Raw genomic sequence first — 24,779 nt, 5'->3', positions numbered from 1 at the left:
AGGGCGCATGCAAACCTGCTGGTACGTTCAGCCCGCCCACCCGGAAAACAAAGCGCTCCTATTGGCGCAAAGCGCGCATCGCCGCGGCCCAGTATTGTTTCTATCAAAAATTGCACGATACTTGATGAACATCCGTAAAGGAAATCCAGGTTTTACAACAGCTTGTTTAAACAATGAAACAAAAAATTATAAATGTCATTTAAAACAACTTTTTCACCAGCTCAAAAAACGGATTAATCGAAGCGTGTTTCAAAGTTGATAAATTGATTATGATATTTTTCTCAAGCGCCTCATTACCTTTGTTGATTTTTTTAGGCTCATGTAACAACCAATCACAGCTAAGCTTAAGCTTGTGAACGTCACATGACGAAACACAGAAAACAGGTGAGCCCTGATTGGCTGTTACCTAAGTTCTTCGTAACTGAGGTGGAGTTTTCGGATGAGAGAATGTGATATGCTTTTTTATAAAAAAACATTAACTGTACATAAAAAATAATGAGCTTTCCAAGTATGAGACTATATACCATTTATACTGCTTAAAATGTCAGTTTTTTTTTATTTTTGTTTTTTTTTTAAACCCAGAAACAAGTGCATCATGAGTGCAAATTGTTACCAGTGCCTTTAGCTATGTGATGGCGTTTATAGGCTACAGCAAGTATAACATTTTGTTTATAAATGTATTTCTTCTACATGGAAAGTAATTAAGTTAACAAACCCCTCAGACAACATAAAAATGTTTTACTGCTAAAAATGCAGAAGTGAAATTTCTTTATTTGAGTTTTTTTGTGCGTGTGTTTTTGTTGTTGTTGAACATAGATAAAATAAGTTTTGAAAATCCAAGGTCGAGGCCTCGATTCAGTTCTTTTTTTTTGTAAGAACTCCCATTTGCAGAAAAACACAAATCAAACCTTCGCAACATAATACTCAGTTTCATTATGTTTCACGCTTCAAAACTGTATTTCCTAGAAATTAGCGTGAAAAAACAACCCATCACCGCTTTTTTTTTCATCGTGGTCCCCTCCTATTGGTCCGTACCCCAAAATATGTTGCACATTATCCCCTTAATAATTAAGGAAAAAAATCCTGAAACGTAGATTAATAATTGAGACGTTAGGAAGATTGATGATGGAACTATTTTTTTTTTTAAATGTTAAACAAAAGATCATCTCTCTTCATATCATGCTACTGACAATGATATTTGTCTTCACGAAGAAGACACACATTTTTTAAATCTGTATGATGTGCAAAATTACGTACATCAATTAGATGTTGGGATTGATCAAGTCCCCATGAAAAATTCACTCCAACATGCAATTTGACTCAGTAAAGTCGGCCAGTACGCCAGTTGGAGAAATTAACCAATTGGCCGTCTCCAAACCTTTGCTTCTAATTGATCTGCTGCAAGACTTGGAAAGACTGCGGGTAATTCAATCTGCGTTGTTTATATGCGCCCCCTGGAAATGAAGAGACGGCAGATTCCAGCCACTTGATTTGATTAACTATCTTTTGCTGAAGGGACAAATGCCGGGCAATCCTTTAAACCCCTTTTTCCATGCATCCATCCATTCATCCATCCGCGTATGATGACGTGCACATCGTGACTCCCGATGGCAATGCATTCTTGGCGTTTCCAATCATTCCTAGCTCATTGTGCTCAAGATTGATGGCTTCATCAGCTTCTGCCATTGATCGTCAACTCTGCTAAAAAGGGCATGGCAATAAGTTCCCATGAGGCCAATAACTGCCTCCGAGCTCTCTTTAATTTGCTTCTTTTTTTTTTTTTTTTTTGCTAAAGATTGCATCTGGTCAAGCTCAGACAGCTCATTGCTCCTTCACTTCCCTGCAAAAAAAATTCCGGCTGGCTGACTCCAAAATAAAGTGCGCTCCATTAATCCAATTCCTGTGCAAAGGCTGCCATTTTGCAACGTGAGGTAGAGACAAGTGCGACGTGCCCCCCCTTTGCTAACCAGAAGCAACCCAATTGAAATCATGCATGCCTTCTTTGCATACAGCGGAATCACAAGAGTTGAATACTAATTACACATTGAGGATGCTGTGGTTAAAATGGTGCACTCGGTGGCGGATGTAATGATTCTCTTGGCTGTGACGTAGGATTCTTTTCTGTCCAATCAGATTTCAGTCTTTTGTGTTGCCGTGTCATCATAATCTGCTCACGGATTTCAGAAACAACAGTGATGGTCCATGACATTTTTTCAGAAACTTGAAGTTGCCAAAGTGGGGTTTACATTTTTGACGTAAAAAAATTGAGAATATTTAACTAATTCACTCCTAACCCGATCAAAACATGTCTTTTGTTTCTATAGTTGTCAATGAAGCCCGGTAAAAATGAATCAATGTCCTCAACAGCACTGAATATTTTAAATACTGTATGTTCAGAGGTAAATGCAAGTATGTTCGGTCTAGGGTTTGTGCAGCTTTCCTGAAAAGACAAATCGGTTTCAATATGTAGGGTGTGAAATGATTCGACGATTCAATTTGAAAGTTATAAATACGATCAAACGTATCGACAAATACACTGATACATACTCGCAAATATGATGTGCTTGACAGCTGAATGCTAAAAATATAGCACTTTTTCACTAAAAATATTTGTGTGGAACATTTAGCCCACATTTTAAAAATACATTTAAAAAATTAAGTAAATAAATATTGTTGATTAGTCATTTTTATGGTTTTAATTTAAGTCCATTTGGAATTTTTTCTTATAATGTCCACGTTGTATGTGCATATCAATACTTAATATGGGAAAAAATGTTATGTTTTTAGCATTTAGCCGAAAAATAAGTTGAACAATGTGTCAGTTTTGGGCATTTTTCCCACAAGGCCACAGGGTATGCAAATGTGCACTTCAATAGCCAATGGCAATGTATGAAATAATCCTATTTTTTTGGCATTAAGCCTAAAAATACATTCAAACATATTGCAAGCACATTCAAACACACTTGCAACTACGTTCGAACATACTTGAAGAATAAATGCTGAAAAATTAGCACTTTTTGCGCTACATTGACAGCTTAATTATTCTATATTAAAAATATATTAAAAATATATTAAATATATATTTTATATATATATATATATATATATATATATATATATATATATATATATATATATATATATATATATATATATATTATAGGTATACCTAAAACTGTATCGAAAAACTACTTTTTTACAGTGTTTCTACAGGTTAGTCTAAAACTGAAAAAATAACCTACATCAAAGTGCCTGAAATAAAAAATAAAAAGATGCCAATCCTTATTTTATTGCAATTGCACTTCACATGGCAAAAACAAGGCGCCCACCCAGGCATCACCCCACTATTTGAAAAGGACTGCTTTAACCAATCAGACATCATATTTATCCTCCCTCGATGATGTCGGCATTTTTCTATCCTGATTGGTTGTCCAGAGAACAACCTCTAACGGTAGAAATGTATGTTTTATATGAATGTTTTCAATAATCGCAACTGAAGTGGTTCCTCTTTGGAAGGTCCAACTGGCAAATTCAAGGCCCGCCCCTGAATGACATCATTTCGAAGACAGAAGAGCGTTTACGCAGTCCGAGTAATTACGAATCTAAATGAAGCTTTGAAGCTATTATCAGCTGTTCCTGGTCTATAAAAGCCCATCTCTTCTCTCCAAACTTTCTGTGATGCATCGGCTCATTGAGAATTGTCCCTCCGGGGAAATTTGGACAGTGTTGCAGCTGGAGCAAACTTATTTATCTCCCTTAACAACAGAGTTAATTGAGAATGAGATTGCAGACGGAGAGTGAAAGAAATGGACGGAGAACGACAGACGAGACATTTTTCAATGGCCTGTTGGCACCGTTCCTCAAAGTGGGCGGGGTTTTCATGACGGGATCCGCTAGGCTTCCCCCTTGTCCGGCATCCAATTAATCAAGTCATGATGCATCAGTGATTTGGGCCGTCAGCGCAGCGGCACTGTCGATAAATAGGGGACGGATCGCTCCCCTGCTTCCCGCGCCGGCTGAATCACTCACAGAACCTGCGTCACACCCACCAGTGACTCGTAGGCCCTGGCACCACGCTTCTTTGTTAATTAGCTGTGAACTGCTCCGGAGGGGGAAACTGAATTATTCACACTGGAGCACAACTAGCATACAAATATAGAAATAACAACAAAATGTCCTGGCGATTGATCAACAACGCTGGTGTCAAATTCGAGGTCCGGAGGCCAGAGCGGCAAGCTAGATTACTTTTGCGTCCTGTTAAAGCAATAGTTTGTCTACTTCACGTTTCACGCTGAGATTTGTTTTCATTTTATCAGAAAATGTTCAAAGAACTCCGTCACTTTGACAGTTGTTTAAAAAGGAGGATTTCAAGTTGTTTAATGCCACTCTCGATTCAAAAATAAACAATGAAAAAAAATAAACAATGATAATGAGCATCAAAGACAACCACACAACAGTCTGCTAGCTTAATGCTAACAAAACTGACTAATCCGTTTTTGTGGAGTATTTTGTGGACTGAGATGGGTTTTTTTTGTCCCCACTACGCCATTTCTTTCGCCTTATGACACATCCAACATGGCCGTGCGTCTATACATGCGTCACCGTTTACGTCACTATAATGCTGGTCTGCTATTGGTCGGCGTCAAGGTCAAAATGGCCGCAAGCTAAAGACTGTATCTCGTCTTGAGTGATTAAAATAATGTATTTATTGCACATTTTACTGCTTAATTCAAACTTGAATGTTAGCTATGGGTCCCAAGATTGCTAGTGATGTTAAAGAGATAAGGAAGATGGTTTTTACGGAAACGAAGCTGGAGATAATCAAATACGAACAAGGCTAAGCTAGCCAAGCCTATGCTAGGCTACCCTCACTAGGGAATATGGCCATAACAAGCTCGTCACTCACTCAAAGGTAAACAAATTCTTTCTAATTTTTTTTTTATGATGTTACTGTACTATTTTAAAACCAATTTTTAATTTGTATGTTAAATTTTGATGTTTTTACCTGAGGTTTAACACGCACTAGCTATTTAACATTGGATTGCTCACGATACGGCAAATTCGCGTTATGATACCAAACGCGGAACGGATTGATCTCGTAAACCAGGGCCCACTGCGTATACTCTATATACAGTGTTGTGTGTGTGTGTGTGTGTGTGTGTGTGTATGTATATATATATATATATATATATATATATATATATATATATATATATATATATATATATATATATATATATATATATATATATATATATGTGTACACATATACAAATAATGAGGTGATTACAAATTTATGATTCAGTCATAAAGGCCATCTGAGGGGAAAGCATAAGTGCAATATGGCCTGCACTGAAAATGAGTTTGACACCATACAGCGTTTGTGTCCTCTGCCCTGTGCCTCATTGTGTTGATTACCAGTCCGAACACACGTTGTCCTTATTTAACATTTCACCGGCTGGCAGCAAACATGGCCAAGTGCCACTTGGCATTTACATGGACTCTGCACTCCTATCAAGATGCTAGCGTGTGCTCTTAAGTCGCACAGAGGAGGCTTGATAAATACAAATCGGCCCACATTAGAAAGGCCACTTGTGGATACTACAAATTTGATTTAGTAGACATTGAACTCAATTGGTTTGCTTCCTTTTTTTTGAGTCAGCCCCACTCAGATTTCATTTATTGGAGAGAATTTTAAGGTAAATATGGACGGTGTAATAAAAAAGCTGCATCAAATAAATCTGACTTTTTAGCCTTCTTTTTTAGCCATGTAGTTAAAACATGAAAATACGTAGCTGGCATTGAATGAGTTCATTTACTAAAGTAAATAGTAAATGAACTCTACACACGCATCTTAATTGAGTACTAATGTAATCAATTACATATATAGATAGTCCTTTCTTTAATTTGTCATTCATTCTGTACCAGCAAATTTTAGACCCTCCTTTAGCCAAAGACTTGAAAATTTTTTGAAAAAAAATTTAAGTACAAAAGATTGAAGGTCCTTAAAAAGGTAAAAAAAAAACACCTCTAAAGGGATTGAATGAATTAAACACACAACCAGGTCATATTGACCCAAAGAGCAATGAACATAAAACACTGCTTAAAACAAAATATTAGATTTGGATTACTCACATTTTGGAAATGTTTGGGTGATTAAATGACACCGTGGGTCAAAATGCCCCACGGATATTATTGCTGTTGCTTGAAAATAAAAATAGGAAGGCTAAACATAAATTTTGCCAGGGTTGCTAAACACAAATAGTAGCCCACTATATGAAAAATGTGGAATAAAAGTTCAAATGTCTTGGAGCACAGCACACAAGATGGCGGGCGGTTAATGTACAGCCACTAAAAAGCCACTCCTGTATAAAATTGCAGTTCCAATGGTCATTTAAGGACAATACATGCTCCGGTTGCCATGGAAACCCAGCAAAACACCGACGCGGTGCCCGTTCAGCTTCATTCCGGTGCCCCTACGTCGAAAAGACACTGATTGACAACTCCCGATCCTCACTGAAACCGCTCGGGAGCGCTTGCGCCTCGGACCGTTCTTTTAATACCAAATCGAAGTGAGACGGCACCTGCAAAGAGCCATTCAGCAGTTGCGCTGCTCGTAAATAAACATAAGGCAGATAATAGCTCACTGCGCTCCACTGCCGCATCCAACCATCATCATAATATAAAGCTTTGTGTATATACACACAGTACACCTGTTGGCTCTGTTATGGACCTCTGCTGTTCACTAATGCATTCCTAGCAGCCGAGAAGTAATTCAGAGAACTGGGAACGCTGTAATATTGTAATTCAGCCATGACTGGCTGTGTTGCCTGGAAACTGCACGCAGGGCATGATGGGATTTATCCAGGATGTCTTTACAGATAGAAGTGAGCGGAGTCTCGTCGTATGTATTTTGCACACCCCGCACACACAAATACATCCATCCGTTCATTCATTTTCCAGAGCCGCTCATCCTCACAAAAGTCGCAGGCTTGCTGGTGTCTATCCCAGCTGGCGGGGGACAGCCTGATTTGGTTGCCAGCCAATTGCAGGGCACGCAGACACAAACAACCCTTCAGACACCCAATCACACCTAAGGTTAAATTAGTATGTCCAATTCACCTTCCATGCATGTTTTTGGAGTGCGGGAGAAAGCCGGAGTGACCGTAGAGAACCCACGCTGGCACGGGGAGAACATGCAAACTCTACACAGGAAGGCCAAAGTCAGCTGGATTTGAACTCGGCTTCCTACTTAAGTATTCTTAACGATACTTAACTCATTTCCATGGATGAGAATTCTCATCTATTAAAATACTAATAACAATAATAAAATATGGTCAAATACCATTTTTTATGGAGATATATATATATCCTCATCAACTAGCGATGAATTTGGAATTTGAATCGAGATAGATGCAAGGCTGAAATCCCAAAGGCAGTCATTGCAAACGCGCAACCTCCACATGGTTATTATCGAACCGCCCGTTTGTAAATCAAAGGCATGAGCGCGCAAGGCTGAGACGCGACTCCGATTACACCCTAAATGATATGTTTGGTCTGAAAAGGGGGAGATGTCTAATTTCATAATTACCCTGATCCTAGCCTAGTCTGTCACTCAGTTGGTTGTTAGCAAATAGGCCTTGCTCTGACAGGGAGGGATGGCTGCTGTTGTTTGTGTGGATAGACTAAGGGCTGTGCACAGTAGGCAAGTGCAGGAATGATGGCAAGTGGGTGAAGCAGGTAATTGAATCGTTCCCTACCCGACTCTGCCGTCATTTGTTCATTTTCCCATCAAGGAAACGATTCTGAGGAGGCCACAAAAACGTCATATTGTAGCAAATGATGTGTATAGATTGAAATTGCTGTCCACACCCTGTCATCTCGGGGTAAATGGCCCTTAAGAAACCTCCTGATGTAGTCAGTGATTTGACCGCTATTCGGTTTTATTTCAAGGGAAACAGGAGAGTTGCAGAATTAATTGCTGTCAAGCTTAACTTGGCCAACTTGTCAAAGTGAAACGGGCTGCACAATTAATCGGATTTTAATCGTGATCGCGATATTGGCTGACACCATTAACTAAGCCGATTCACGGAGATATTAACGTTTAAAAAGCAAATCAAGCACCTTGTCATTCTACCACTAAGGGGCAATGTTTTCCAGATGTTTGCATGACAAAAGCCTCTGCTTTTCTCACCCTATTATTATTTACGTGTGAAATGGTATTGAGTACTTGAGTTTCTCATCTGATTCCTAGTATAGAGTGCTAGCTGTCAATTGAGACCCAAAATTGGAATACATTTGGCTTGAAATGTCCGAGAATGATATTGTGACTACTAATTGATTAAAATTTGTATAAAAGTCAAAAATGTGCTTGGTTCTAACCAGGCTTCATTTTTTTTTCATTGGTTTGCACTCAGCAAGTAAGTTAGCTGTGTTGCCCTGTGTGAAAAATTTGCGCCATGTCTGTTGAATTTCTTTAAAAGAAGGGCGTGTTTAAAAGAAGGGCAATAAATAGACATGTTTGACCAAACATGATGAATAATTGTGATTTCAATATTGACCAAAATAATCATAATTATTATTTTGACCATAATAGTGCAGCCCTATGTCTTAGTCGACAAAAAAAACATTCAAGGCTGAGGTCAACCATGATCATGAAATGTAAATATTGGCCAAAAATGTCCATTGCTTGTCAGTTAAACTGTCCACCCTGTTGTTATGAGTTAACAATCCCCTTAAAAAAATCTGTAAAAAATTCACTGAATATTGAATGTTTAATGAATGAATATTTTGTTAAGTAGACAAGTTACAGAATACTTACACTTGAATGCAAAGAGTCAGGTTTAACACCTCCACGCTATCATAGTGACACTTGATCGCAGAGGTCCGCCATGTTCTACCATTAAACAACTGTCCACTCTGTCATTGTCCACCCTGTCAGCATGTCAATTTGGGTTTAAAAATGACCAAAAAAACGCGTGAACCTGACTGTATGCACTGAATTCTATTTAGTACAACGCTATCATAGTGACACTTGATCGCAGAGGTCCGCCATGTTCTACCATTAAACATAACTGTCCACTCTGTCATTGTCCACCCTGTCAGCATGTCAATATGGGTTTAAAAATGACCAAAAAAACGCGTGAACCTGACTGTAGGCACTGAATTCTATTTAGTACAACGATGTTTACCTTGATGCGGGTACATACCTCTTTGCACAGAGCGTATGACAAGACTTGATTTGCGCCTCGCTTTTGTCAGCGTGAACGCACATCACGCAGGCTCTCGCTTTCCCCAAACCAGAAACCACATTCAAGACTTGTCACTATAAAACAAACACAAGGGAGGAGGGGTTGCAATCGGAGCCCGCAGCCTGGAACTGTTCAATTTCAAAGCCATGAATATTTCACAGAGATTAAACTTCCAAAAGTGACTGGCGTTATTAAAGCTTATAAATAATTGAAAAAGCGGTAATTGCCCTATTTTCATCTGGCAAATGCAAACAACCTGCTAAACAGTCTCCAACTCCGGGAAGCCACTTCAGGTGCACTCAGCTGTTCCATTTGTACCTTTTAGTACTGGGCGTCCGACGGGACTCGCAAAAATGACACGCACCAAGGAACCACTGCTTTGGCCGTCATCTGCAACCAATCTGGGCCTGGCTAGAGACAGACAAGCCGGAATAAATCATTACACATGTTTTCCACCGTCCTTGTCCCCAAAATGTGCGGGAAACAAAACTGTCATGCTTCAAATGGCGTCACATGTATAGCAGAAATATATTGATCTAATAATGTGGGAAAATAATGAAGAGTTTTTTACATTACACTGACCACAAATTAGCCGTTTTTCCCGGACAAAGACCAGGCAAAAAAAAACTCATATTTTATCGATTTAACAGGAATGCATCTGACATAATAAATATGAATGCCAAAGGAACGTTTCATGAAGCAGACTTTATTTGCATTCTGCGCGTTTAGTCATGATCAGCAAACAGTTCCACGTGACTGCCAAATGATCACGAACGCCCTTACAACAATCTAAGGACCATTTAACGCGTATTGCTGCAGTTTATTTGAACCCATTCAATCACCCGCTTGCTCGTTGCGTCTTGATGTGCTAACCATTGGTCACATGGTGGTACGATTATACGAGTAAAAAAAAAAAAACACCGCTGATGGGATTGATTTGGTAGACACCAGCTGTCATTTTTGAACGGATCATGTCACGTGATTGCTTTTTTTCGTCAGACCTGCTGCAATTGGTTTTTTTTTAACGCTTCGGTGACGTCACAGTGCTATTTGTGTTATTGATCAGCTGCCAAAAACAAACATGGTGCTTCAACATCACTGTGCAAAATTGGGCACTAGTTGACTGAAGTGCTAGTATTTTTTATTTATTTATTACTAATAGTACTACAAGCATGCACGTTGCCTTACTAGGAACATGTAGTTGTACTGCTAGTATGCCAAAATTGTCCCAATAGTGAGGGCAAAAAGCTTACATGGACTTTTGGATAGATATCAATAGAAAGCCATTTGAGCGTTGTACCCCACTTAAATTACAAAAATGATTCTTCAAGCTGTTCAATTCAAGCTGACATTGACAGTAAAAAAAAAATAAAAAATGATGTGCATTTAAAACAACCACAAATTTCCCCTTCTGAGACTCTGTTAACTTAACCTATGGGTGGTATTTTCTTTTTTAATAAGACTTGTGGGTTTTGAGCAAAAAGAAAACAGATCAGGTCTTGAATTGCGATAACAGTCATTTGTGAGGTTTTTTTTTTTAAGTCTTGCCAGCCATAATGATATTTTCCCCTTTTTTTGCCATAAAAGTCAAAAATTGAAAAATACCGTCATAAAACGCTACGAAACAACATTGGCGTTGAGGACAAAGAATACTGCGGTTTACTGAGTTTTGACCTGTTTCGTCTGTTATACGTATGCATCATACTGCCCCCAAGTGGCCAGAAGGAGCAGCACTATATTCAGTGGACTGAAGCAAAAAAAAAGTGGTTGAAAACGGTTGGTTTCTCAACATTTGAAATGATGCACAGACCCCCCCTAACCCCAAAGCTTTGTTGGATGAAAAACACAAGACTTAAGACAGAGTGCTGTGCCATCTATATCTGAATTATTAAACACTGGAATTACATTTGTAGTAGTATCCCTCGGCATATTTTACTCAGCAATTCAAGAAGATAGAACATGCTTGTCTGCCGGAAAACTGCATCGCCATTTAGAATATGCATCACTGTAAAACGTAAAACAAATAACGCAATTCAGTTACTTCATGTTCCAATTAATTTGCTCTTGATTTGGAGAAACAGGTCATATATGCTGATAACTGCAGAAACCCTGTTAAAATCTCATGTACCCCCTGAAGTGCCTTCACGTTCCTTCTGGGGTATTCGTACGCCCTTTTGAGAACCGCTGCTATAGCAAACAAACAAACAAAAAGGTTGTGCTATACCAGATTAAAACAAATTACAGTACTACCTTTTTTCAGTAATATATTGGCAGTATAAAAACAAATACAGGCAACATTAGTACCTTACTAGTGCATTCATTTTAGGTGGCCATCAAGGACACCGAACTAATGCTCAAATTGTTGTACATAGTTCCAATTTTTGAGCTATTGTTTTACCCTGTGTGAGTCATTGTAGCCTCCCCTAACAAAAAGTGCTTCTTAGACCTTTGCTGCCCTCTAGCGACCATATTTCTCCTTTCACTGGCTTCGTCAGCAGCTCTGTCCTAAAGTATTTGTGATTTAACGTCAAATATCTCTTTACGTCCTGTCATGTTATTGTTTCTTCCCATTGTATATGCGCATAAACAATAAACACTTTTACTGTCTTTTTTTTGTGTGAAAAACGGAAGCAAATGTAGCAAAAAGATGAAGCGATGGCAGATATGAAGGCAACGGAGGAGGACATTTCCATGCTTTTCGGAGGGTGCGCGCGAGCGTGTGGAACATCTACAAAGGCATTTGTTCGACCTCCATAATGTCGGTACATTTAAAAAAAAAAAAAAAGGAACGCTGAGTTCATATTGTGGAATCATGGCATTGAAATATTAAAGTATGGTTGCGTATAAGTGGCCGAGTGGTTACAGCATTTGCACAGAATACATTATATAGAGAATATTGTGTTGTATTATATTTGTAAGTGCTTTCCTTCAGTACAATCAAATAATAAGAAAAATACTTTTTTTTTTAAGGATGAATGCCGCACAGCTGTAAAAGAAATACTGGTCGGTTTTACATACGTCAGCTTTCATCTCAAAGTGTCTGATTTGAGTCTTTTGTGCCGCTCATCTTTTCATGTTATTATTTAATGTCTTGTGTGTGTGCTTTACATACATGTGGAGCAGGGGGGGGCGGGGTGTCCAAAAAGCGTAGCAGGTGATGTCAGCCTTCTGGTATTCCTCCAAACTGAGGAATCAGTAGTGTTTTAGGGGCTTTTTTTTTTTAAGATGCTTTTCTGTTCTGTCAGTGCACAATCCGAGGTCCATGAAGGCATGCCTGGACGAGTTTGGTGTGGAAGACTGGACTCCAGGTGGCATGGCCGGCCGGGTGGGGCAATAAAGTGGATGGTAGTTGTGGTTCCCTTCCAACTCCTGCTCTTGCATAGATTTAACTAGAAGTGAGCTCTGGTCTTCTCTCTGCAGCTGTGTTTGGAATCACTTCCTGTGTTTAACATTTTTGGTAAAGACGTCCGTTATTTGCTGAAAGACTTTTTTTTGCCATGTAGTTTATGAAATTATTGCTCTGACATTGAACTTGAAACTGCTGGGTTGAAAGTGATGCAAGATGTGTGAAATAGCACACACTCAAAAAACGGCTGGGTTGAATAAGGACTGGCCAACCGTAAATTATTTATTTAACCCAAAGAAAAAAAAAGTTGGGTAAAATGTATAGCCCACAAAATAATACCTCCAAAATTGGAATGTGTGGTTATGGTATTTGTCCAAGAATTGAGTTGCTTTGTACTAAATTCTCAAAATTTGGTTATTTTCTGGTTTATTCAATTGATGCAACTTTTGGGATTTTTCCTTGTGGCATTATGTTCCAAATTATGGAAATTCCTGAGCTGAAATTTCCAGCAGATGATTATAACATGTAAAATTTCAAAATGCAACGATTGTACATTTGTATGTGATTGCAGCTGGAAATGTGAGATTTTGTGTACAAAAATAATCATTGTCCAAATTTTGGACCATATAAAACCATTATAATTACAATTTTTGAGATGCATTTTAACAGGATTTATGACAATAATTTTCCTGCGATTTTTGCAACATTCCGTTGAGCGGTGGTCAAACTATGTCAGCAAACAGAAAATTCTTTGTTGACCTGTGTTTCACCTCAAGACAGTAGGTGGCGGTAGAGACCAGTTCATGGCTATGTCTTAAAAGTGTCATGATCACGTCACAGACTACAAAGACAGACTTTACTATTTTTCTTTTTTTTTTTTGCGGGTGCAAAAGGGTTAAATGAGCACAAACAGAGGGGTCTGTTCTATTTGACTCAATTTTTTTAACCCATGTTTTAAAGGCAGCAGTGAGTCCAGAAGGGATTAATGTTAAGCTATTTAGACCCAGTGCACTGGGTTGACAATTTGACCTTGGCCCATTGGTAGTAGTGATGAGATAAAGCTACCAAGAAATGAGTATAGCTTGGATTAAAATACAAATTTTATTACCAACATTTTCTAAGAAGGAGCAACTTTTTCGGAATTTTCTAGGGATTGGCGAGTACTGATAAGCCATATTTCAAGGTATCGGTCCTCATTACAACAGCTGACTTGTGATTCTTGTACGATATAATTAGAAGAATAGATAATGGAAGATAATTTCTCGCAGTTTTAAGAAATATTGCTGTTTTGGGGTTTATATTGGTCCGTCTTTAAAATTATCCGTCGATTTCTTTCGGGAAATGTTATGTAGCAAATGTGCTAGTGGTATTGCTGTCTGCTAAATAATTGAGTTTTTGTAATGATATCAGTCTGAAAAAGTGGTATCGACCATGTAGAAAATGTACCCAAGTCTACCCAGTCTACTCAAAACCTATTAGATTATGGAATCAGTCAAGCATTTTTTAATTTATATGTTGAAGAATTAGGCCATGACCTTGTCCAATAGAAAAAAAGTTATTTTTCTGCCATCTTGTGGCATCTACAACACATTTTGTTTAGGGGTCGATAAATCGCCATTCAAAGTAAATACCGGTAGAGATTGATTAGGGTTGAGTAGTACAGATGATTAGGGAACAGGAAGTGAGTGATTCCAAACACAGTCTGCCTCAACCCAAAATATTTGGGGGGGTTTAGAGGCGGTCCCCGGCATGGCAGCTTTCGTCCCCGTGGATGATAAGCACAGGGAAGAAGAAGGCATCCTGGTAAGAAGGAGGACGATCCCTCTCAACCACGCCTCCGTCCGGCTCGGCTTCTTCGTCCCTCTCTCGGTCGCCGCGTTCCCCCCTCCCCTCCTCCGCCTCCCGCTCATCTTCGTCATCGCCGTCTCCCTCCAGCACGCCTCGGGTCTCCTCGTCATCCTGCCTGGATCCCAAGCCCAGGAAGCCGCCCGCGCCTCCGCCCCCGGCGCCTTCCTCCCGACTCCCTGCCAGGCCCCCCCCCATGCTGCGCGAATGAAGCAGGCTGTTCCGCCTCCCGCCCCCGAGCCTCCCCAAGGAGAATCCGCTTCGACTGAGCACCAGCCGGCCGCCGATCCCGCCCCCGCCGTGCCCGGCCGCCCTCAGGCCCGCCACGGTGGCGTTGAGCAGGGCCGTGGTTCCCATCGGCGCCCGCAGGCGGGAGGGCAGACTGGAGCTGGACGTGGTCCGTCGACAGCGAGGGCAGCTCTGGAGGAGGTATGTCGAGTTGAAAACCGCGGGCAGGGCCAAGGGGGGCCGGTTCCCCTCCAGATTCGGGGTGGCGCCCGGGGGCCCGGAAACGGGCGTGAAAGCGGTGGTGTTCGTCCCGCCGCTTGTGTCCAAGTCCATGAGGATGGCTTCGGAGTAGCTGGGAACCATCTGCTGGTTACAGCGGATGTGCCACTCCAGTTCTGTCATGTCCACCGTGTTGACGCGGGAGATTGCTCTGTAGCTAGAGCCGTTCAGACCAATCCCCATTCCGCCGTTCTCCATCTCTCCTTCACCTCTACCGCCGCCTCCCAGCCCGCCGCCACCGCAACCGCCCCCTCCACCGAGATCCTCATCCTCCCCGAAGAGCTTCTCCACGTGGTAATGCACGTAGGCCGTGCGGTACTCGGACACCACGCGCAGCGGCCACGAGAGCAGGAAGGCCGAGGCCAGCCAGAACACCCTGTACCTGGAAAACCACGGCTGATGGGCGGGGTCTGGGAAAGCGAGGATGTGTTCCCGGAAATCCACGTTCTTCAGGTGCATGCCCTCCCTGGCCTCCATGTAGTCGTCGAGGCCCTCGTTCTCGCCGAAGAAGCGTGCTCGCTTTGGGCAGAATGTGGAATTGAGTTCAGAATGTGGGACATTTCAAGTCAAATCATTAGAGTTAAACTTGCACAAAGTAGGGTTCATCTTGCCGAAGTTTTAGCCAAGCAAGTTCCAACTTCTAACTGGTGAATTAAGCCTGACTCAACTCAAACCAAGTCATTCGAACCATTACTGGAGTTGGGCCAGGTGACTCAAATCAAGACGTGTCACCGGATTGGAGTTATCCCTCGAGTCGAGTCATGTGATGCGAGTCAAGTCATGTCACTCGTGTTGAGTCAAATCACGTCACTGGAGCCAAGGCATCATTCGAGTCGGGTCACGTGACTAGAATTAAGTCACATCAATCGAGTCGTGTCTCGTGACTCGAGTCATGTCATGTCACTGGAGTTGAGTCGTCGCTCGTGTCGAGTCATGTGACTCGAGTCAAGTCATTTGACGAGTATCAAGTCTCGAGTCAGTTCACGTCAACGATTTGAGTCAAATCATGTCACTGGAGCCAAGTCATTATTGGAGTCGAGTCACGTGATTCGTGAAGAAGTCATGTCACTGGAGTTGAGTCGTCGCTCGTGTCGAGCCATGTGACTCGTGTCAAGTCACATGACTCGAGTCAGGTCATGTTACTTGAGTCAAATCATGTTACTTGAGTCAAATCATGTTACATCACTCGAGTCATCACTGGAGTCGAGTTAAGTCACTTGAGTCAAGTTTTTTGACTGCAGTCAAGTCATGTCACCATAGTTGAGTCACCAGACGAGTCAGGTCGTGTCAAAGGTCGAGTCACGCCTCGCCGCCTTATGTCACAAATTAAGTAACATGACGAGTCAAGTCAAGTCACTCGAGTCAAGTCACTTGACTTTCGCTTTCCCTTGCCACTTACCTGGGTAAGATAGGCAGCCTCAGCACGTGCACTGGAGAAGCTGAAGGGAACAAAATGATCATATTTCACCAAAAACTGTAACATATGACTAGAAAGCGAAAGCCCAGGATGCGACGGTCTCACCTGAAGCACTTGGTGAAGCGGAGGCGAACCGCCGAGTGTGACTGCAGGTCCAGTAGCTCCTTGGACACATCTTTGACGCCATAGCGGGCATAGTCAAACTCTGAACTGGAGGCGTGAGTGTTGACCCGCTCGTGGTAGACCTGCAGCAGCACAAATTTTTTTCAAAATAAACAACTGCAAAATAAACCATTTGAAACTGTTGACTGCAAACTTTAATACAACTGAACTGAACTGCACTTCACAAATGTACTATCGTGATTTTTTTTTTTTAAAGGTGATGCAGTATTATGCAGACTGAACATTTAGCTCATTGATTATTTTGCTTAGAGCTTGATGGTAATGTCTTTTTCACCTGTGTGGTCGTGTACGCATCCCCGTTGCGGTATCTTGTCACCTGCCTGGTCCTCCTCACGTAATGGTAGCTGATGGCCTTCCACCAAATGCAGGGCGTGGCCTGCTGGAGCCGTTGCACACGCTCATACACGTCCTGCAAGAGAACAGACACTTGGTCTTATTCACTTTTCAGCTACTTTGCAAAAATGGTGATCAAAAATTGTAAAACGATCACCATAATGTACTTTACCTTAAGTACATTTTTTATTATTATTTTCTATTATTCTAACACTATGCATAGATTGAACATTAAACATAGGCGTACATACAGGGGAAAATACTTAAATAATAAATCAATGAAAATCTGATACCGCTAAAGAGGTTGTATTAGTGCACTTGTTTTAAAAGTGTGGAAACAAAACAAGCATTGTGCTGTTTCATATTTCACTAGACCACCTAACACAAACCAAGCAATCATAAGACATGTCAAAACAAGACATATATGTACATTAATATAATCAATTCCACCCCTAATTCCCTTTAAAAAAATATACATGTGGGGTAGCTCAAAGGTTTACCAAGTTACAGAATATATATATATATATATATATATATATATATATATATATATATATATATATATATATATATAGATAGATATAGATATATATATAGATATAGATAGATATAGATATATAGATGCTAACCTTGCATATTTGCTGCAAGATTTTCTCTTTCCCCCCCAATTTTAGCAAAGAAACAGATGCCGCGCGTGCAAACCTGGAACTCGGCGTGAGCCAACATGGCCGTCTTGGAGAAGCAGTGCCAACACTCCACCAGGTAGACCACGTAGAGCATTGCCAGGAAGGCCAGCGGGATGTAGAGGTAGCCGCTGGAGCACGGACTCTCCAGGCGCTGCACGTCATTGTAATAGGCGGCCGAGGTGGAGTTGCCGTCGGCGGCGGCCACGCGCACCGGCGAGGAGCTGAGCACGGGCACGCGGCACAGGCCGCACCAGATGAGCGTGGCGAAGCAGCCGTACATCAGGAGGGTCAACAGGAGGCACTTCCAGTGGGACTCCCGGCACAGGGACGACGCCACGGACTGCTGGACCGGACGTTGCTGAGGAGACGGGGAGAAGCGTTTGTTTGTCCAATGGCGTTACGGATCTCGACCGTTGTCAATCTGTACAGGTCAAACTAAACGGCAAACGATCATACAGGATGTATTCGAGTGTTATTTGCCTCGGGAGAATCCGCATTGCTTAATGCTAGCACACAATGCAAAACTCCTAACTATATATGCACACACACACACATATTCATACTGTATATTCATAATAGGTAGACATATCATAGACATATTTTCTTTACCTTTGAAAAATCACTAATATTTCCCTACTGAATCACTTACAGTACTTGAAGCTTCTTTATTAGTGTCTGCAAAAAATGTTTCCATTGCCTCAGTTTTTTTTTAATTTAATATAAGGCACAATATTAAACAGTCATATTTTTCTTATTAAAAAAAATCTCAAATGGTGAGTTAACCTTGGACTCGCAAAATTAAAAATAGACATTTATTCGAAATAAAATCCTGTGAAGAATGTTTGTTGTTTTTTGAATGTTTATAGTAAGTTTGTAGTAATATTTATCGTTAAGTCTGACCATTTTTTATTTTTATAGGTCAAATAAACATCCGCATTTCTTTGTGCCAGTGACTCTCCCCTAATTTTGGATGTAAATACAGTTCAGCTGCAACAGGACGTAACTGTGGTCATTTTTCTTTAACTTTCTCTTAAGCTAACACTAACTTTGACAGCCCTAATATATATATATATATGGATGCTTCCTGCTTGGTAAAGAGTGTCACGTTTCGCAGTGTGTAAGCTTGTGGTCGTGACCAAAACAGATGCATTACCACCCCGAATGTATTGCAGCATTAGTGCAAATTACACACGGGCACATACACACAGTTATTGCCTGGCTAAGTGCACGCGGCCTCACTTGCACTGTGAGGACATCATATTACAGCGCCTCCTCCACTTCCTCCAGCCTCTCGATCAGATGTGCAGCGCGCGCGTCCGTGGCCGGCTTGGCCGCGCGCGTGAATAATTTAGTCGCCAAGGATGCTTCTAGACTCTTTTCGAATGGACCGACTCCACTCCAGCGTAGCGCCGGAGGACGCGGAACACAATGCGGCTCTTCGGAAGCACGCGGCCGCCGTTTACGAGCGCGCGTGAAGGGCACGCGCCGGCATTCTCTCGACTGGCTCAGGCTTAGTTAAAACGATTCTGTCAGATCCCATTGGGCAGCCTTGTCTCCTATCTGCACGTCCTCCTACCTTCGCTTATGTAATCACTCTCCTTCCCCGAATTTTCACTTCTCCCTCCCCCTCGCTTCTTCTTTCGAAGAGTTCGCTCTCCCTCCTCCAAGTCTTCACCCCCTCGCTGCTACATCCTCCCTCCCTCGGAGTCTGACTCGAAATGGATCGGAGCGGGAGTGTCGCAGGCGAAGAATGGTCGTGGAATCTGTCTGGAAAGCGAAGGGATGCCGATGACACTAATATACTCGCTTATCCTTTGATCTTTACATCAAAGGCATTTCACATTAAGGGGAAGCATTGAAAGAAGTCATTAGGGAGCTGGAATTTCACTCAAATGGTGACAACGTCTCAGAAGTCAACATGGAACAATCAATTTGTTATCACAATAGCAGGAGTGTGCCTGGCTTTAGCTAAAATCATGCGAGAATCATGTGGAAGGATATGACCCAAAACTGGTCAAAATATGACAATTTTTTTGACTTTTTTTTTTTTTTTATGACAACCCAATTTTTGATGTTGTCTTGAGGTTGAGGTTGTGCAAAACAACCCAGAAAGTTGGGTTAATTTGACCCAAATATTGGGTTATTTCCTGACCAATGGAGAAACTGTATATTACGTGTGTAAATATGTTTGAAAGATTGTTACAGACCAAACTAGCAATGCGATTCTAAAATAAATAAACAAATAATGCATTTTTGATCTGGAAGAAAGTCCTGTTTTTAGTCAAAGGGATTCGAATTAAAACATGTTTTTTAAATGTTTTTCATTTGATGAGTAATCAAAAAAAATGATCAACATTTCAAAGCAGCAACCAGGTCAATAAAAACTAAACAACTGTATTTTTAATCTGAAAAAAGTCCTTTTTTAAATAAAAGGATGGGATTTTAAACATGATTTTAAAAATTTGATTCATCGATTATCAACAAAATAATTGACAGATTAATCAATTATTTTACGTGTTGACTAGCCGATTCAACAACTAGTTGACTTGAAGAAAACATTGATAAAAGTGCAATGATAAATTGATTCATCAAAAACCAATTGAAAAAAAGATCAACATTTTTAACAACTTTCTGACAATTACAGACCAAATAAGTAACCTAATTATGAAAAAAATCTGCAATTATAAAAAAAAGTCGATGTTAAAGTGATAATTTGTAAAATATGATTCCTCAATTGATGAACAATACATTTGACAGATTATTTTAAGAATCGTTACATGTTTTTGAAAAACCGCTTAATTGATTGATCAGAAAATCAATTGAGATATTAATCAATTATTTAAATAATCTTTGGTTGCAGAAGTCAAGTTGACACATCGACCAGTTGATTAAATTACTTTTTCGACTCGGAAAAACACATAGGGGTAATGGTTAATCGACAACAAATCGACAACAATGATCAATTTTTTGCTGATTATCTCACATACTATAGACCACACCATTGACCAAATTACATAAAAAATGTTTTTGCATTGTCAATATGAAAAGATTTCATAATTATTCATTTGGAATAGAAATTCAAACATGCTCGATTAATCGACAAAAAATCTACATTTTATAATCAGCATCTCCGAAAGGTAAGGCGCATTTTATTTCAGCCTTTTATGCTTTTGTCACGTTATGAGATCCACATTGATTGTTTGGCCCACAAAACGTGAACTCCACCATGTACTCAAATTTAATCTAATCTAATCTAGTCTGCTATTATGGGATAGCGGTCTTCCTACGTCTCCATATTCACACCGATTCCGTCGTCGAGGTGTGACTGGAGCGGCTATAATTAGCAAATCCCGGCGTGTGGGCGGCCAATGAAGTGAGGATCTGGGAAATGGGCCGCCGAGCCGGCCTGCGACGCATTGAGGGAGGCGAGCGCTGGCTGGATGTTGTCGTTAGTGATCGCTAGCGGCGCTGAAGGACATCGGATTCATTTTTTGTTTGATGCACGCAGGTCATGACACGAAGTGTAATAAAATGAATGAACGGCTCCACTGCACTTTGGCAGCTGACTATTGACTAAAGGTAAATGAGATAAGTGCTTGAGTGGGAGGTTGGAGGATGAGGCCATATAGTCCGCGCTGCGCCAGCCCAAAACAGGAAGCCGGCGTAATGGTGGCACACTCGATCCGATGCATTACGTCTGCTCTCGCAAGGAGTGGTGCCGTGGAACCGAGTCTTTCACAACTAATAGGCTACGATGTTAGCCTTTTAGATGGAATAAAGCAGCGGTTTGGCAAATGGCAAACATTTCATCCCCCAAAAATGTTTTGAGCTGTTTACCGCCACTACAAGTTGAGGCTTACTGCCCAACTAAAGATAAAACAAAAAGAAGTAAAAACAAATATTTAAACCGAGCTAACTATGTTACCTTGAGACCTGCTAGCTTAAAAAAAAAAGATGTTTCAAGCTTTTTAAAGCCACTACCAGTTGAGGTTTTCAGTCAAACTAAAGACAAAAAAAAAAAATTAAACGTATATAAAACAAGCTAACTATGGTAAAAGTGGACCCATGGGTTACAGCGTCCCTGGCCTACGTTTTTTTTTTTTTTTTTATGTTGCGATGTGGAATGCTGAGTTTTTTCATCCCCTCTTTATGGTATTTTCCTCACTTTGCGACAAAAACAACTGTCATGACCCTAGGGGGTTGAGTGTATTTGTGTTGTTTTGTCTCCATCTGCAGGCGTTTTTAGGTAATTGCACTTATTTTCTGTTGCCGTCACATGACGGAGATGCTGGTCTGCTATTGGTCGGCCTCACTCGTTTCAAAATGGTGGAATGGTAGAACTTTGTTCTATCGCGAGTGGTTACAAAACCGTATTTATAGTGCATTTTACTGCTTAATTCAAAGGTGAAAAGATTGCTAGTGATGTTAAAGAGAGAAGTAAGAAGATGATTTATATGGAAACGAAGCAGGAAGATATACGAAGCTAGCCTAGCCTAGGCTACCCTTACTATGGGCATAACAAGCGCCACTCAAAAGTAAATAAATATTTTTTGTATTTTTTATTTATGATGTATTTTTCTGATTGTATACATGTATATTATATATCCGTAGTACTTACTATACTATTTTGGTACCAATTGTTAATATGTATGTAGAATTTTGATGTTTTTACCTGGGGTTTTAAACACATTAGCTATTTAACATAGGTTTGGATTGCCCGCCATTCGGTGAATTCGTCTTACGAGCCCAACCACGGAACGGATTAATCTCGTAACACAGGGGCCCACTGTACTTTGAAACCTGCTATTTAAAAAAAAGATGGTTCAGTGGGTTTTATGCCACTACTTGTTTAGGTTTTTTGTGAAACTAAAGATGAAACAAAAATAATTAAAACATTTATAAACCAAGCTAAGTATGTTACGTTGAGACCTGCTAACTTAAAAAAAGATGTTACAAGCCTTTTAAAGCCACTAATTGTTGAGATTTTCAAAATAAAGATAAAATAAATGGAACTAAAACGTATTAAACGAGCTAACTATGTTACTTTGAGACCCGCTAGCTTTAAAAATATATTGCTTAAGCTGTTTAATGCCACTATAAGTTTAGGGTTTCTGTCAAAGTAAAGATCAAACTAAACTAATTCAAAGGTATTTAAAACAAGCTAACAATGTTACCCTGAGCCCTGCTAGCTTAAAACAATGTTATGAGCGGTTTACTGCCACTCACCAGTTGAAGTTGACTGTCAAATTAAAGATAAAACACAGACGTAAAACAGATTTAAAACAAGCTAATGTAGTTGGACTTGATTAATGTCCTGCTCTACCTTGTGTAAATCTGTTAAGCATATGATAAGAATAAAACTTATTATTTTCTTATTTAAATTTTGGTCAGCAGAAGTAGCTGTTACAGAAGAACGCTAACATGTCCGTATTTGCAATCCTGTTGCTGTAACTAAATTCTTTGCCTTTGATAAGTCTATTGCCTATTTTTGCAGGCTTAAAAAGGAAGACGAATTGTAAGAAGAAAAGCAGCGTAAACCTGCAATGGAAAATATTATGGTCATAAATGAAAATCTGTGACGGAATGAAGCCGCAATAACTGAACAGCGATGTAGCAAAGGAACACTTCCACCTTACACTTGAAAGACCGTTCTTGAGCTTAACACTTACAAAAACGAAATAAATAAGCACCTGGGATTGAATCTCTGGTATTTTAAAACCCATTAAATGACGCTTTTAGGACTGAATGAGTTAAACTGGATTTTTGATTTATTTGCTGTCAATGGCAGTGAACGAGTTAAGCTGTTCATTGCCGAGCCAGCAAAAATGGATGTTTGACGTATATTAACCGTCAATGATAGTGAATAAACCAAAAAGACAACAAATGCCTTTTTCGTAGGGGCTGGAATACATATAATCAAGACCATTAAGTTCAGGGGGAAATCTCAACTTTTTGTATGAATATGAACGTGTGAAGGCCAAATATATGAGCAACACGGGGCAGGTCATATCACATACGTGCATGTGTTTTCTGATCAATTCATCTGACGTTAGCTGATCCACTGACACCAACTGCATCATTTTTGCGCACGGGTGTCCTTGACCCAGTACTCGATCGGCTTCGCTTTTTTTTTTTTTTTCAATGACACGGCGTCGAACGAGAAAGGTGAGTGCGCAACTTGACGGCGTTCCTACCTGCTCTCGTCCGGACCCTTCCTCCAAAATGGGCTCTTGTGCGGCGGCCCTCTCCTCCTCCGTCCGCATCTTCCCTCCTGCCGCTCCGCTCCTCGCCCCCCCTCCTCCCTCCTACAAGCGGCCGCAGGCGGCGACCGCGTCCGAAGGCAGGGACCTCCTTCCGGGTGGAGCAGCGGGCTCGGTCACCCCGGTCACCCCATCCGCCGCAAGTCGGTGTCCGGTTTCACCATGGCGACGCCTGCGGCAAACGGGCATCGTCCAGTCCGCCTCTTGGAGCTCAGAGATCGGCGGCCGGCTCTGTCATTCTGCGTGTCGTGTAAAAACCCCCCAAAAAACAACAAGTCACACGGTCGTTCTGCTCCTGCAAAACGGTAGGCGCAAAAATGACAGACAGCGCCGCTTCTTGCTTTTGCACCTTGTGCGCTTCTCTGACGTCATCGACGATCCACACACGGAGGCGCGCGACAACCCCCTTTGACGTGCGCGCGCATTGTGCACGTGGAAACGACAATTGCGTCGATAACCTCCGATGTTGTAAATCCAAATTCCCCTTTCCCTCTGGATTCACATTGTGCATCATATTTTAAACACTTACCCTTAATTATCCATTTTCAACTGTAAACACGATTAAAGATTTGCCTAAAAATGTCATTATTTTGTCCACAATGCCTTGAGGCGCATTTTGCCATTTCCTGTCAATTGAAAATGACATCACGTGTAGCACAGGTAAAAACAAATCATGGTTCAGTTTGCGAACATCACATAACCGAAAAAAAGATGAGCCGTGATTGGCCATTGCCTGAGCCCTCTGCAGGTTTCTCATTTTCATAATGACATTATGAAATCAATTATAGACAAAACATTAACTTTTTTACGATGGAATATGACGAAATAGGTTAAATTACAGCAAAATACTGTACATCACAAACTGTATTTGACATCATTGCTGAAATGACATGCAGTGAATACAATGAATAATGATCTGAAAATCTGTGTCACAATCATAACTATTTCTTG

General features: G+C 40.7%; 1 protein-coding gene across 1 annotated transcript; it reads right to left on the bottom strand.

Annotated features, from left to right (window-relative positions):
* Window positions 1-9,937: 9,937 nt before the first annotated feature.
* Window positions 9,938-24,219, bottom strand: LOC148428833 (transmembrane protein 151B-like). The gene is made up of 6 exons (XM_088415884.1): window positions 23,763-24,219; window positions 17,585-17,926; window positions 16,824-16,958; window positions 16,472-16,611; window positions 16,349-16,388; window positions 9,938-15,468 (listed from the first exon to the last, which is right to left on the bottom strand). The coding sequence occupies exons 1-6, from the start codon at window positions 23,829-23,831 to the stop codon at window positions 14,329-14,331; spliced, it is 1,866 nt and encodes a 621-aa protein (XP_088272010.1). The 5' UTR covers window positions 23,832-24,219; the 3' UTR covers window positions 9,938-14,328.
* Between the last annotated feature and the right edge of the window lie 560 nt (window positions 24,220-24,779).

Source organism: Hippichthys cyanospilos, chromosome 1 (assembly GCF_059441005.1).
Source record: "Hippichthys cyanospilos isolate Australia breed blue-spotted pipefish chromosome 1, RoL_Hcya_1.0, whole genome shotgun sequence".
Classification (NCBI taxonomy): Eukaryota; Metazoa; Chordata; class Actinopteri; order Syngnathiformes; family Syngnathidae; genus Hippichthys; species Hippichthys cyanospilos.
This window is presented reverse-complemented; position numbering and strand designations above follow the sequence as displayed.